The 12,926-nt window shown below is 39.6% G+C and overlaps 1 protein-coding gene across 4 annotated transcripts in view; it reads right to left on the bottom strand.

Moving 5' to 3' along the window:
• The window catches only part of MAPK14 (mitogen-activated protein kinase 14), a 66,630-nt gene extending 54,393 nt beyond the window's left edge, over positions 1-12,237 (bottom strand). The window contains exons 1-2 of one of the 4 annotated variants that reach the window (XM_015585894.2): positions 12,000-12,190; positions 11,618-11,700 (exon numbers count right to left, since the gene is read on the bottom strand). Coding sequence is in view for 3 of the 4 variants with exons in the window: in XM_006907327.3 (XP_006907389.1) it covers positions 11,618-11,733 (116 nt within the window). In the remaining variant the exon portion in view is untranslated. Of the gene's footprint in view, positions 1-11,617 lie in introns of all 4 variants that reach the window. The other 3 variants (XM_006907327.3, XM_006907326.3, XM_015585895.2) reach the window with 3 other exon arrangements.
• Positions 12,238-12,926: the final 689 nt, after the last annotated feature.

Genomic DNA, 12,926 nt, shown 5'->3' on the forward strand with positions numbered 1-12,926 from the left:
AATGTTTTTCACAACTGCTTCAGTTTTTACTAAGCTGATGAAAACTAACAGTCAAACAATGACACACGATCTAAAAATTTTAGACACACAGTCTAAAAATCTAAACCATTTGCGATTAAAATGTAAAATGCAATTAATCTTCATTTGCTGCAAGCTCCATTTGAAAAAAGAATGATTTTCTATTTCTTCACTGCAGCTTTAAAAGCTAGTTGTGTCAGTTAACATATTACTTTGATTACAAATGTGAAGTGGTATATCTGCATCAAGAGCAATGGTTATCCTATATTGATTGCAAAAATATTACATGTGGATTATTTCCTCTTTTTAAAGAGATTATTTTTCAAAGCCTCATTACAATGTTGTCACCAAAGGCACATCTTCTTTACTTTCATGTGTTTGCAAATTTCAATAACAAATGTTTTTGAAGTTATCATTAAATAATTTTTAACTCCTTTCAAGCAAATCTGAAATATTAAATAGACTGCCCATATATTACATTGTAACTATTTATACTACCATCAGTCAACTTGCCTCATTGCTACAAATAAAAGACTATTAAAGGAACAATGTTTCTAGGCTTCATATCCAGAAAAGCACCCTACAAATACATGGTATGAACATGACTACAGAATTACCTAACAGGTATTAATGTGTCTTTACAACTTTTGGGTTTTGCTCAGTCTGTGATTCTCCATCTTACATGACATGCACATATATATATATATTTTTTTTTACAGTAACACTTAGTGTATTGGTTATCTAATGCAAGATGTTGGCCAGGGCTACAGTAATCTGAGGGCTTGACTGAGGTTGGAAGATTCATTTCCAAGATGGCTCACTAACATGGTGTTGGCAGGTCTCGGTTCTTCACAATGTAGACCTCTCCAAAGGGCTGCTTCAGTGTCTTCTCAACACAGCAGCTTCCCCTAAAGCAGTAGTTCTCAATGGAGGGCAATTTCATCCTCCAGGGGAGATGTCTGACAATGCATGAGACATTTTTGGCTATCGCAACTGGTGCGTGGGGGTGGGGGATGGGGCGGGGGGGTGCTACTGACATCTAGCAGGTAGAGACCAGGGATACTGCTAAACATCCTTCAAAACAAAGAATTATCTGGCCCAAAATGTCAATAGTACCGAGGTTGAGACAGTGCCCCAGACAAATGATCTCAGAGAAAGAGAAAGAGCAAGATAGGGGTCTACAATGTCTTTTATGGCATACCCTCAGAAGTCACACTCCATCATTTCTGCCACATTCTATACATTAGAGAAGTGAGTCACTAAGTACAGCCTTCACTCAAGGGGAGGAGAATTAAGCTCAACCTTTAGAAGGGAGGAATATCAAATAATTTTCAAATCACTGCACTTAGCAACTTGATTTTTTAAATCAAAATACTGGAATTTTCAAGATATCTCACTAACTTTGGGGAATACTAGATAAGAATCTTTTTACTGCTCTAGAAAAATGTGAAATTACATTTAACAAAGCTACTTTTGCATCCTAGTGAATGGTCTGTTTGCAGTATTTTGATGAACTGATCTCCAAAAATTCTATTAAACATAAACATATGCAGTATGATATAGAGAAAAGTAAACAACTAGTGAAAAGATTTACATTCTAGTGTTGGTTCTGGCACTTTCTAGCAGGTGATCTTGGCCAAACTTCTATGAGCCTGTTTCCAAATCAGTAAAATGGTGGTGTCACCAGCCCTGCTTACCTCGTAACGCTGTTTTGAGGTTCAAGATAATTATGTGAAAGTACTTTATGAACTACATAAGGCAGCTAGTTTTAAATGTTCCAAGTTGAAATGAACATGCTGTTATAAAAGTTTCGTGATCAGCTTCCAGCATGGGGTTTATCACATCGTAAATTCTCAATATGTATTTTCAGATCTCTTACCTTCAAATTTAAGGTTGAGTATATCTCTAAAATAATAGTAAAATAGGGCAGGTTATTAAAATTTATAACTGAGGGCCCAAATCCTTGATCATTGGTTGTCATGCTATGGATGTAGAAACTACAGTTTCTACAAGTTAATATGCACATTTATTTAACAATTATTAGATAGGATCTAAGAACTACTATAATCAGCAAACATAACACAGTCAATACTTAAGACAGTGAACTGCAAAAAATTATTCCTTTATATATGTTTCCCAATTTAGGCTGTGAGGGAGAGCAGAAGCTATAGTTAATCCTCAGAACCTAGCCCAGTGCCTGGAACATGAGGCAAGATTAATAAATACATACCAAAGCAGACAGTTCCTGACCTCAAAGAACTGAGAAATCTAGTTGGGGAGTCAGAACAAACAGGCACATCCATAAACAAGTTACTAAAAACTTTTACAAAATAACACATTTGTTTCCTCCAATCCATTCTGTATCTCCAGCCAGATCAATTTTAAAACACTTTCCCTTGCTACTTTACAACTCGAGAAACTGTAACAGCTCTCTATTGCCTAGAAAAATGCAGTTGCCTTAGCCTTACTCCAGACCTAATTCTTCATTTCTGGGGGTAGGACCCAAGCACTTGTATGTTTAAAAGCTCCGTAAGCATAAACGTAAACACACACACATACACACATACACACACTTCAAACTTTTGACATTACGCTGCCTTAAATATCTAGAGTTATAGAAATCTTCAGGTAATTGGCTCATTCTGATTGTAATTTTCATGACCACTATCATTCACCTAATGATAAGCTTCCTTCAAATATCAGCTCCACTTATCTAAGACTGAACCATACAAGTTTACAACATGAATCTATGTCTCTGAGATCATCCTAAATAATGTGTAGAAAAATAATCAAGGGAAAGCATGAAACATTACATTTCAATAGACTTGAAATCCAAAGGGTCAGACATTCTTGAAATTAAGTTTGGAAGTACGAACCTGGATGCACAGTATGTAAACAAGGCCACTGTGTAGACTCTATCAGATAATGAATTCAAAAGGAATATGCACTGAAAGTATAGTGTTTCTATCTTTTTGCAGGTGGAAGGTTCAAGTTACCCTATCTTGTTTTTACTAAGGGCCAAGTGATCCAAATATACAGGAGGATTATATAAGTAACTCTGAACCAAGGGTGATTTTGCTCTCAGGGACATAGGGCAATGTCTAGATATATTTTGGGTTGTTACACTGGGAGCTGCTACTGGCATCTAGTGGGTAGGCTATGGAGATGATAATAAACACCCTGCATTGTACAACACAGCCCCCCACAACAACAATAAAAAATTATCCCACCCAAAAATGTCAATAGGTTGAGTAACCCTAAGTTATACTGCAAAGGCCAACAAGGCTGTGCAAATCCAAAAAGCCACAAAGTATCTGAAGGATGTCACTTTACAGAAGTAATGTGTGCCATTCCATCGTTACAATGGTGGAGCTGGTAGGTGTACCCAGGCCAAACAGCGAGGCTGGATGCAGGGTCAGTGGCCCAAAAAGAGTGCTGAATTTTTGCTGCACGTGCCTAAAAATGCAGAGAGTGATGCTGAGCTTAAGGGTTTAGATGTGGACTCTCTAGTCACTGAGCACATCCAGGTGAACAAAGCTCCCAGGATGCAGCGCAGAACTTACAGAGCCCGTGGGTGGGTTATCCCCTGCCTGAGCTCTCCCTGCCACAGTGAGATGATGTTTATGCAAAGGAGCAGACTCTTCCTAAACCAGAGAGGAGGGTACACAGAAGAAAAATAAACTTCAGAATAAACTGAAGAAACAGTTATGGCCCAGGAGTAACTTCAGCATCAAATAAATGCTAAAAAAAAAAAAAACAAACAAACAAAAAAAAAACTCAAAGAAAAAGAAGGTTCAAGTTAGCTAAAGCCCTAGATGAAGGATTTGACAGAAGGGGAAAAAGAGAAATAGCTATTAAAGATATGAAGAATAAAACAATTATTTCTGGGAATAAAGTTATATCTACTACAGGGATGAAGAAATGTAAGAGTTCAGTATAAATTTGCATAAACCAGACACCTCAAGCCGAGTGTCACAGGACAGACTAAGGGACGGACAAAGGGCGTGATAAGGGGCAGATAATCCATAGGTGAGAAAACTGTCACAGCAGAGACACTACCCCAAGTGGAAGCAAAGGGCTGAGTTAAGGATTTAGAGGACCCTTACCCTCACAGGCCCTTTCCTCCCCTGAAACATAGCCTCCCTGAGCCCTCAGCAGATCAAAAGAAGAAGTTCTAATCTCTTGTGGGCACATGCTGATGTCATCACTTTCTAGATCTGAATCATCAGATGGAAGGCTTCTCTTGACACAGATTTCCAACACACATCCTTGAATAAAATTGTCCTAGATGTAAAAAGTGGCCAGTATGTCACTCGATATAAGAGACACAGAAGAATCTAAAAGAAGACTTCAAGGGAAGCATTAGAAATATAAAGATAGATTCGAAATGGTAATTTAAGCTGAAAGAATATAGAAAAGCTACTTCCAAAAGAGGACTTCCAAAGCAAACTCTGAGGAAACAACATAAATATGTCCCTTGTGGACTGATACTTTGAAAAGCAGTGACCCTTCCTGCCTTTTTTAAAAATCATTATAAACATAGTACCAATTGCAGTGCCTAGCACTGGCAGTACTGAATTAACAAATTTAAGAAAACAAGGGAGACAACTGGTATGCTTTTTCTGCATAGTCATGTGTTGCATGATGCGTACACTCTGGATCATAAGCCTGGCAAAGCAACCGATTCTTACTTGTGGGTAGACTGACAGACAGTAAGATGCACCTACTCACATACCTTCCTTCATGTCACAGACACAGTGACAATACCACCAAGGCCTAAGGGAGAAGGTTTTAAGAAAAACAAGGAAATCTGTAACATCATTCAAAGTAACAGGAGCCAACATGTTCAGGGTCTAAAGTTACTCAGACAGCAGATCTAAACAAAATTAACATTTGTTCTATTACCTTTTTGTTATGTTGCCATGGAATTTGTGTTTAGGAACAAGTATTTTCTGCAACTAGATGACAAAGCAGCAAAAGAGGGGATAGCTTTCATGAAAGAGGAGAGAAACTTCCCCTGTAAACACAGGGAAGACAATAAATCCTATGGATTTTTATAGGGTCACATCTGTGTAGAATCTTTCAACCTATAATGTTTTTCAGCTTAACAGAAGTTTTGGGGGCCTCATATCCAAAATATGAGTAACAGGTAACAATAATCCCATCTCCTAAAATTACTGTAATGGGGAAAGGCAGAGGAATGTAAAGCAGATACAGGGCCAAATAAAATAGAAAATAAATGAAATCTTAAGTGTTGAAAGAAGGTAAAATAACTTTTTATATATGACTCAATAGTAAGAAAAAACCTAGAAGCCCAAAGAAGTTAGAAAACATTCAACCTGCCAGCAGGCTAATCTTCTTTGTCAGCAGAAGTCTAGAGATAATCTCTTTCTTTGCTCCCTTCCTTTTGGCAACAGAAACCTGATAAAGTGAAGCAAGCCCGTGTTATTTAAAGAGCTGGAGTACCCTGAATTTCTAGGGCCCTCCAAAAGTACTGGCTCTGGTACTGAGCCTTCTGGAATGAGAGTTGTATGCATAGGTCAGAGCTGTGCACGAATTTATCTGACTCCCCATTCTACCCTAAACTATAATTAGCGTCTCTAATGGGTAAGAAACAGAAATGAAAAAATAGAAACCCCAGAGCAGAGTGATCTGTTAAAACATAAAAGTTAGGTCATGTCTCTCCTCTCTGGTCATAACCCTCCATAGCTTCCCCTCTCACTCGGAGTAAAAAGAACTGTTCTTACAAGGGCAAATAAGACCCTTAATGACCCCTACACATCTGCAACCCTTCCACCCCCTTCTCCTACTACTATCTGGCCCCTGGTTCATTCAGCTTTAGCCATACTGGTCTCCTAGCTATTCCTGGAAAAGCAAGAGGACTCTGCCTCAGGGCCTTTGCATTTGCTGATCTCTCAGCCTGGAATGTTCTTCCCTCCCCACCTATGTCCAACAGGTGTTCTATATCACCTCCTTCAGGTCTTTGCTCAATGGTCATTTTATCACTGAGGCCTAGCCTGTCCACCCTGCTTAAAAGTGCAACGGAGCCACCCCAGTATTCTCTCTGGTTTCCCTGCTCCATTTTCCCCATAGTACTTATCACTCTACATACTATAAATTGTACTTTCTTATTAGCTACTTCTACTTCCACCCCTCTTAGAACACAGTTTCTTATAAACAGAAATTTTTATCTGTTGTTCATATCCCATCTCCAGCATCTAAAGAATGACCTAAAGAATGACACAGTAGGTACTCAAGGTATCATTATAACACACAGAATCCTATTCTCAAGGAGATTAGCATGAAACCATCTTTCTCTCCTTTTGCCTCCAAATCTTGTACCCTATAACACTTCAAAGTTCAGATAATGGAACTAAAATCTATCTATTTGTTCAAGGCCAAAACTTAGGGGTCATCTCAGACTCCTCTCTTCTGTACCTCTTTCTCCCCCACATTCAGCCTGGGAGCCAAGCGTGTCAGAACTCAGGACTTACTTGTCAAAAGTACAGAATTTACAGACCACCACCTTCTTCCCTAACATAAATTTTTAAAAGAATGAAATGATGGAAAGCCAGTTAATTTTATAAACCCTTAACATACATGTAGTTAACTTATGGAAGCACTATGCAAAGACAAACTATTTCTAATACTGAAAGCTTCATTTATAAAAAAAATTTGTTTAAGTTTAAAGAGATCATTTTGTTGTTGTTCTAAAGAAACATATGCATGGCTTCCAAGTACATAGCAACCATGAGACAAAATTCCTAGGTTCCAAGTCAGGAAACCCATTGTATAATGGGGTGTGTGTGTGTGTGTGTGTGTGTGTGTGTGTGTGTGTGAGCACTATAGTAATTATACCTCTTGGATAGGAACAAATCAATACCAAATTTCACAGTGAAGCACAAAAATCCTTTCAAAGGTCTGGAGAGGCACTTATTTCTATTTATATCCTATACTTATATGACAAACATATACAGATAGTCCCAACTTTACAAAACACACACTGAAGAATTTCAAGCCAACAGGATTCATAAATTCAGGAATTAATTATTTGCACTCCTAATAATTCTTTGGGAAAAAATTTAATCTAGACAATAAGTTCATTTTTGGTTTATAAATTCTGAGAAGATGTGACTTTAAAAAGTCATTACCCTTCAGATTAGCTGGACAATGACATGGTGGGATTGGTTTTATACAATCACACCTCTATTACAAGTGACCCAGCAACCCTTTCTTCACAAAAGAAGCAATAGGGGGAGGCAAACAGCACAAGAAAAGGTGCCGCCACACAACTCAGCAGCCTACATGCAGAGGAAAGGTGACTTTTAAAGTATTGATACTCCAGAACCAAACACAAAGTAGCACTGACAAGTTGCCATTTCTTTCACAAATGAGTCCAGCTCCTCGTCTATAGAACTGGGTTAATATCAGCATTCACAGTGTCAGTGAAGACTGAATAATAGTGCTTTGAATGAAAATACTTTATAAAATATTAAATCCCATAAAAATGTCAGTTAATACTAAAGTGATATCATGTGATCTAGCCCAGTGAATTCTTCCACCTTTGAATCCCAAGCCTCAAGGGCTCAGCACCATCTGCACTATTGCCCATGAAAGGCAAAGTCAACACATAGATCATCTCTGAGGCTGAGTTGAAGGGAAATCAAAAGCAGAGTACTCCTCATTATCAAGAAATTAAACTGGCAGAATTGAAAAGCCAGAGGTCCAGGATACTCTTATTTTAAAATGGGTACTAGTGGGAAAGTATCAGTGGAAAAATGAGATTTGATAAATAAAATGACTATAGCCAACTTGACTGAAAGCTTTCTTAAAAATCTTTATGTATCAATGTATTTGCCATTGTGTTTAAATATTTATTGGTTAGCACTAGTAACATGCAGCAATCACAATATTTTTGGTTATAAAGAAAAGCAAATGGGAGGAAAGATCAATATGGGCCTATTATCACGAGAAAAGTAAAGGGCAAGCCCCTCTCATTGATCAGGAGTCAAGAAAGTCATTTTTGCATACTCAATAATGATGTCTTTTTATTTACTTGTGCCCTGGCTCATTCCCCCTCAAAAAAAAAAAAAAAGAAAAGAAAAAAGGAAAACCAAAAGACTTAAAATGGTGAATGGCCAGTAATACTAACAAAATTTAACTTCGTTTATTTTTATTATATTTATTTATAGACAATCTTGTTCTACAAAGCATTTAGAAAGCTGAATTTGATTTCTTAGAAAATTTTGCCATCCTCTTACTAAAAGTCTTGTTATAAACTTTATATACTGATGATAAATATAAACTGCATGGCACAATACCTGGAAAATAGTAAGCAATTCATAAAATGTAGTTACTATTCACGTCAGGATATAAGATCTATGAGGGAATGTATTATCTTGTCCCATCTTGTTCAACACTCTATCTCAAGAAACCCAGTCCAGTATCAGGTCCACAGTTGGTATTTAATAAATAATGTTGCATAAACAATTTAATATGAATTAAGAGTAATTCTCAACTCACTCATGTATTTTATGGTTATCAGTGCCCCACCTCCTCAAATCAACAGCAAGGGTCTGGAAAAACCATACCCCAGAGAAAAGGCATTTAAGTTCCTGTTTATATTTCCTTAAACTCACCACAAAGATTCCCTCCCCCCTTCTGTCTCCAAACCATAAATCAATGCTTTGCAACAACATATTCTTAAACAATTTTGCTTCATTTCCCCTCACACACAATGCACAAAGTTCCTTAAAACTGCAAGACTTAGTTTACTTCCCTTTACTCCCTAAAAAGGAAAGGCATATTTGTAAAATCCTATCAATTCTCAAATTTCTAGTCTAACTCTTTGATTCAAATATTAAGGATGGTTATCAATAACCAAGGTTGTTCTTCATGGCTGCTTATCACAAAGGCTATTTGCTTTTTTTACTATATATGTAATACAAATTAAAATAATGAAAATAGCCTTAATATTAAAATTTTTTAAGTTACACAACAAAGTGTATCACACTTCAGAGCTATCAAATTAAGAAACTGACACATATTTCAGTGACGTTGCATTCCTTAGAATACTTTCAGAGATTCTTTTTGGGAACAGACTTCAGATCCAGTTCTACAAGTCACGCAAGTAATTCCGTGTCATACTTTATAGTTGCGACTCCTACTTAACATAAAACAGTATCACCAACCTGACTGCTTAATCTTTTTCACCAGACTTTTGTCCAAATTCTCTAAATTATTTGGATTCAATTTGATTTTGTTATTCCCTAAAATCAAATCTGCGCTCAAGGGATGAAAATAGTGAAAAATAACACAGGCTCCAAAATGGATTCTAAGAGAAGTTCAAAAAAAGTATTTTCTGCCACACCTGAAAAGTTGCTAATTGAAAAAACAACTTCAAATAACTACTCTGAACATTGTAACACAATAAGTAAATCTAAATTGATATTTTCAATCAAAAATCAGTTACATTTGTTTATAGTCAATTGTCATATTGTATCAGTTGTATTTTCCTCCACCAATGTGTCATAGGTTACACCTTAAATCCTCTTCACAGAAATGCAACTAAAAAACAAACTGGAAAGACACACAAGAAACTAAGAAACTTAACAGTGGTTGTCTGAGAAAAGGAATAGCATGGTTGGAAAACAGAAAGAAAAGACTTTTCACTGAATATCCTTTTATACCTTTTGAATTTTATACAGTGTGAATGTATTACCTAGTTTTTAAAAATCTACTTAACAAAATTACTTCTAAGTGTCAGATATTTCTGGCTTCTATAAGCCAGAAAAGTATACTAGCACTAAAGAAATATGGAGTTCGTTTTAATGGCACTTCTCTGTAAATCTGGATCTTCAGTTCCAGTGCAGAGCTATTCACACCAACAGCAGGAAAACCTTGCAAGTAGTTCTATACAAGTTCACTAAACTCATCATAGTTGAGCTATTCTGCTGTATCATTCCATTCAAGTTTAAATGTCATTGGAAACAAAAACTTGGTACTACAAAAATCGATGTGCCAATTCAAGAATGAAAAATAAACTAATGAGCTGGTAAAGGAGCAATGATCCAAATACACCTTGAAAATTAGCAAATCGATAATATATATAGTAAATTACTGCAAATTCCCTTAAAATGTAGGCTGCTATACTATAAAAATGGGGAAAAGATGTCAAGCGTGGTACCACTGGCAGCATAACTCAAGCAGCATGAACTAGAAAATGCAATATGATCTGCTGCTAGACACAATTTCACAATCTCAATTACCCAGAAGATTCTACAAAACAGGAAATTCATGATGTGACTTTAAGAAACATAGGAATTATATTTAAAAATTAACATCCTGAAATTTGTTCCAAAACAAAAAGTTTTATAGACCCCTTTCCAATGATGCATGGGCATGAATTATATGAATCAGTTTCAAATCGGGAGCTCTCAAATTACAGTAAGTCTAAAATATAGTGTATAAAACCTTGGAAGTTAGAGGAGGTAGTGAAATATTTCAGGTCCGGAAATTTGATGGTATTAATTTAACTTAAAACACATTCACAGTGTAAATTAAAGATGAAAAGTGTCTTTTCTCTCCTTTGGTATATATTCTATATCCTTATGAAAACCATCGTGTACCTCAGTCTATAAATGTTCCCTGCAAACCCTCTCAGGAACTTTATAAAAACGCGGTATTATTCACAAGAATTATCGCAATTAAAAAATATTTACAATGCCTCCCAATATCGTTAACAACTTTTTGATCTTAAGGGCGTCCAACGGATCTGAATCTCACTTGCTCCAAACGAGAAAATTGTTTTGTCAAACAATACCTAAATGAGAAGTGGTATGTGACTAATCAGTGAGGCCGCCAGTTTCTCAAGCTGCAGTGTTCTTGCAGGCACTACCACCCACCCCCAACTCTGCGAAAAGGAAATACGCTTTCAACCGAATCGGAAACACACCACTCAAGCTGGCACAGCGCTCACCGAGATAAAGTTGGTATTTTAAGTTCTATGGGTCGCTGATAATTCAAACGCAAATTCAAAAAGAATGCTTCTTAAAATGGGATTTCGACACAGGTTTGCAAAAGAGCCCGGACAGAACGCATTTGGTCGTTAGTTTTGTTCAGATGACCGCAGCCTTCGGGTCGGGCTTTGCCCTTCTTCTCCCGGCAGCTCCCTGGGTTTGTCTACTGAAAGCGCAGACTCCAAGCGCCCAGGATGGGCGGACCTCCGGAAAGGGTCTTTCTGCTCGACGCCAGCAGGGAGATCCCCCCCGCCCCCCAAAAAAAAGCCTCCCCCGGTGCGTGCCCTGGGAGCAGCAAACCCCAAGAAGGGAATGCGCAGGGTGCGAACCAGGCTCGAGCTCCAGCACCACCGCCCACCGTGGACCTGCGTTCTGCACACTGTTGACCACTTTCCTGGGTATGCAGGGTGAGGGGTGCAAGGGGCAAAGGGAGTGCTAGACGGGGAGTCTATGGGGCAGCGATGTCCTCCCCCAAAGTAAATTCCTTCCGCTTGGCGCATCACTGAGCCGTGGGGGCAGGCCTGACTCTGGAGCTTGAAGGGCCAGCCAGCCACCACGGCTCCAGGCCCAATGACACTCACCACACGGAGCCATAGGCGCCGGAGCCCACCGGAGACAGGTTCTGGTAACGCTCTGGCACCTCCCAGATTGTCTTGTTCAGCTCCTGCCGGTAGAACGTGGGCCTTTCCTGAGACATCTTCCAGCGGCGGCCGCGGGCGAGGAGGTGGCCCTCCGGGGCCCCGCCTGCACCCGCACCCGCTCCTTGGCCCGCGATGCCCACCCGATGCGGCCGGGATCCCGCACTGGCCGCCTGCGCAGGTGCGGCTGCCGCGACCTCGCCGACTCCCGCGCGCGCTGCTCCTGTCAGCTGCAGCTGCTGGTCGCGCCTTTGGAGACTGGGGCAAGCCTTGCTAAGGGCAGGGGCGCGCTCTGGGGCTCAAGCCTGCGCCCGCCACGCTCTACCTGCACCCTCTCCTCAACCAGGCCGACTCCCGTCTGCGCCACGGGACTATAGCTCCAGCTGCTGCGCCCGCTGAGGTTCCAGTGGTCGCCGTTCCAGACCCAGAGAACAGAAGCCTCTCGCTGTACTCTCGCGAGAACAGCTCCTGGGACTCTCTGCGAGCCGAGATTTTACCCAATATGGAACCTGCCCACGGGAGGGGTTTGATGAGAGGAGAGGACGGGAGGAGCAGTTATCGCGAGAAGAGAGCAACAGCTGGAGACTGGAGGCAGGAACTCCCAGTGTCTGTTCTTGTTAAGGGCGCGAAGACGGACTTGGGAAGGAGAGGATAAGCAGGCAATGCATTCCGCGTGCGCCCCACCGTGGTCGGCGGGGCAGATGCCTTGCTCCATGGTGACAAGCGACAGTGACAAATAGGGTGTTGGGAAAAATCCAAAAGATCTTTGAACTGTGTGGTTAGTCACCAGCAGCAGAGCAGCTGCTCAGCGGAACCCCCAATTTCCAAGAAGTAATTGAGAAAGATTCCAGGCAGCAAGCCGTTGTATTCCTATCTGCTCAAGGACCTATGGCTTACTCTTTGAAAGCCCGATTAAATCTGTCCCAAAGCAAATATAAGTTCTGCATTTAGGCTGAAGTTTTGCACCCAAACTCTCCTAGTTGGTTTCGAACTTTTATGTGCAGAAGACTCACCTTAGAAGTTTAAAAATGCAGATTCCTGGGATCCACAAGGATTATAACGAACACCAAGAATGTGCATTTTTACAATACGGTCCAGGCAATTCTATTTCAGGAAAGTCTCTGGTATCTCTCTTCGAGAGGCATTTTTAAAACCACTAACCTAAGGATTTGGAACTGACTCCCGCCCTGAAGAGCTTCCACTAAGAGGTTTTAAGCATTTAATTCTCAGAGTAAAAAGAACAAGGCAGAGA

The sequence above is a fragment of the Pteropus alecto genome, unplaced genomic scaffold (assembly GCF_000325575.1).
Source record: "Pteropus alecto unplaced genomic scaffold, ASM32557v1 scaffold202, whole genome shotgun sequence".
In the NCBI taxonomy this organism is placed as follows: domain Eukaryota; kingdom Metazoa; phylum Chordata; class Mammalia; order Chiroptera; family Pteropodidae; genus Pteropus; species Pteropus alecto.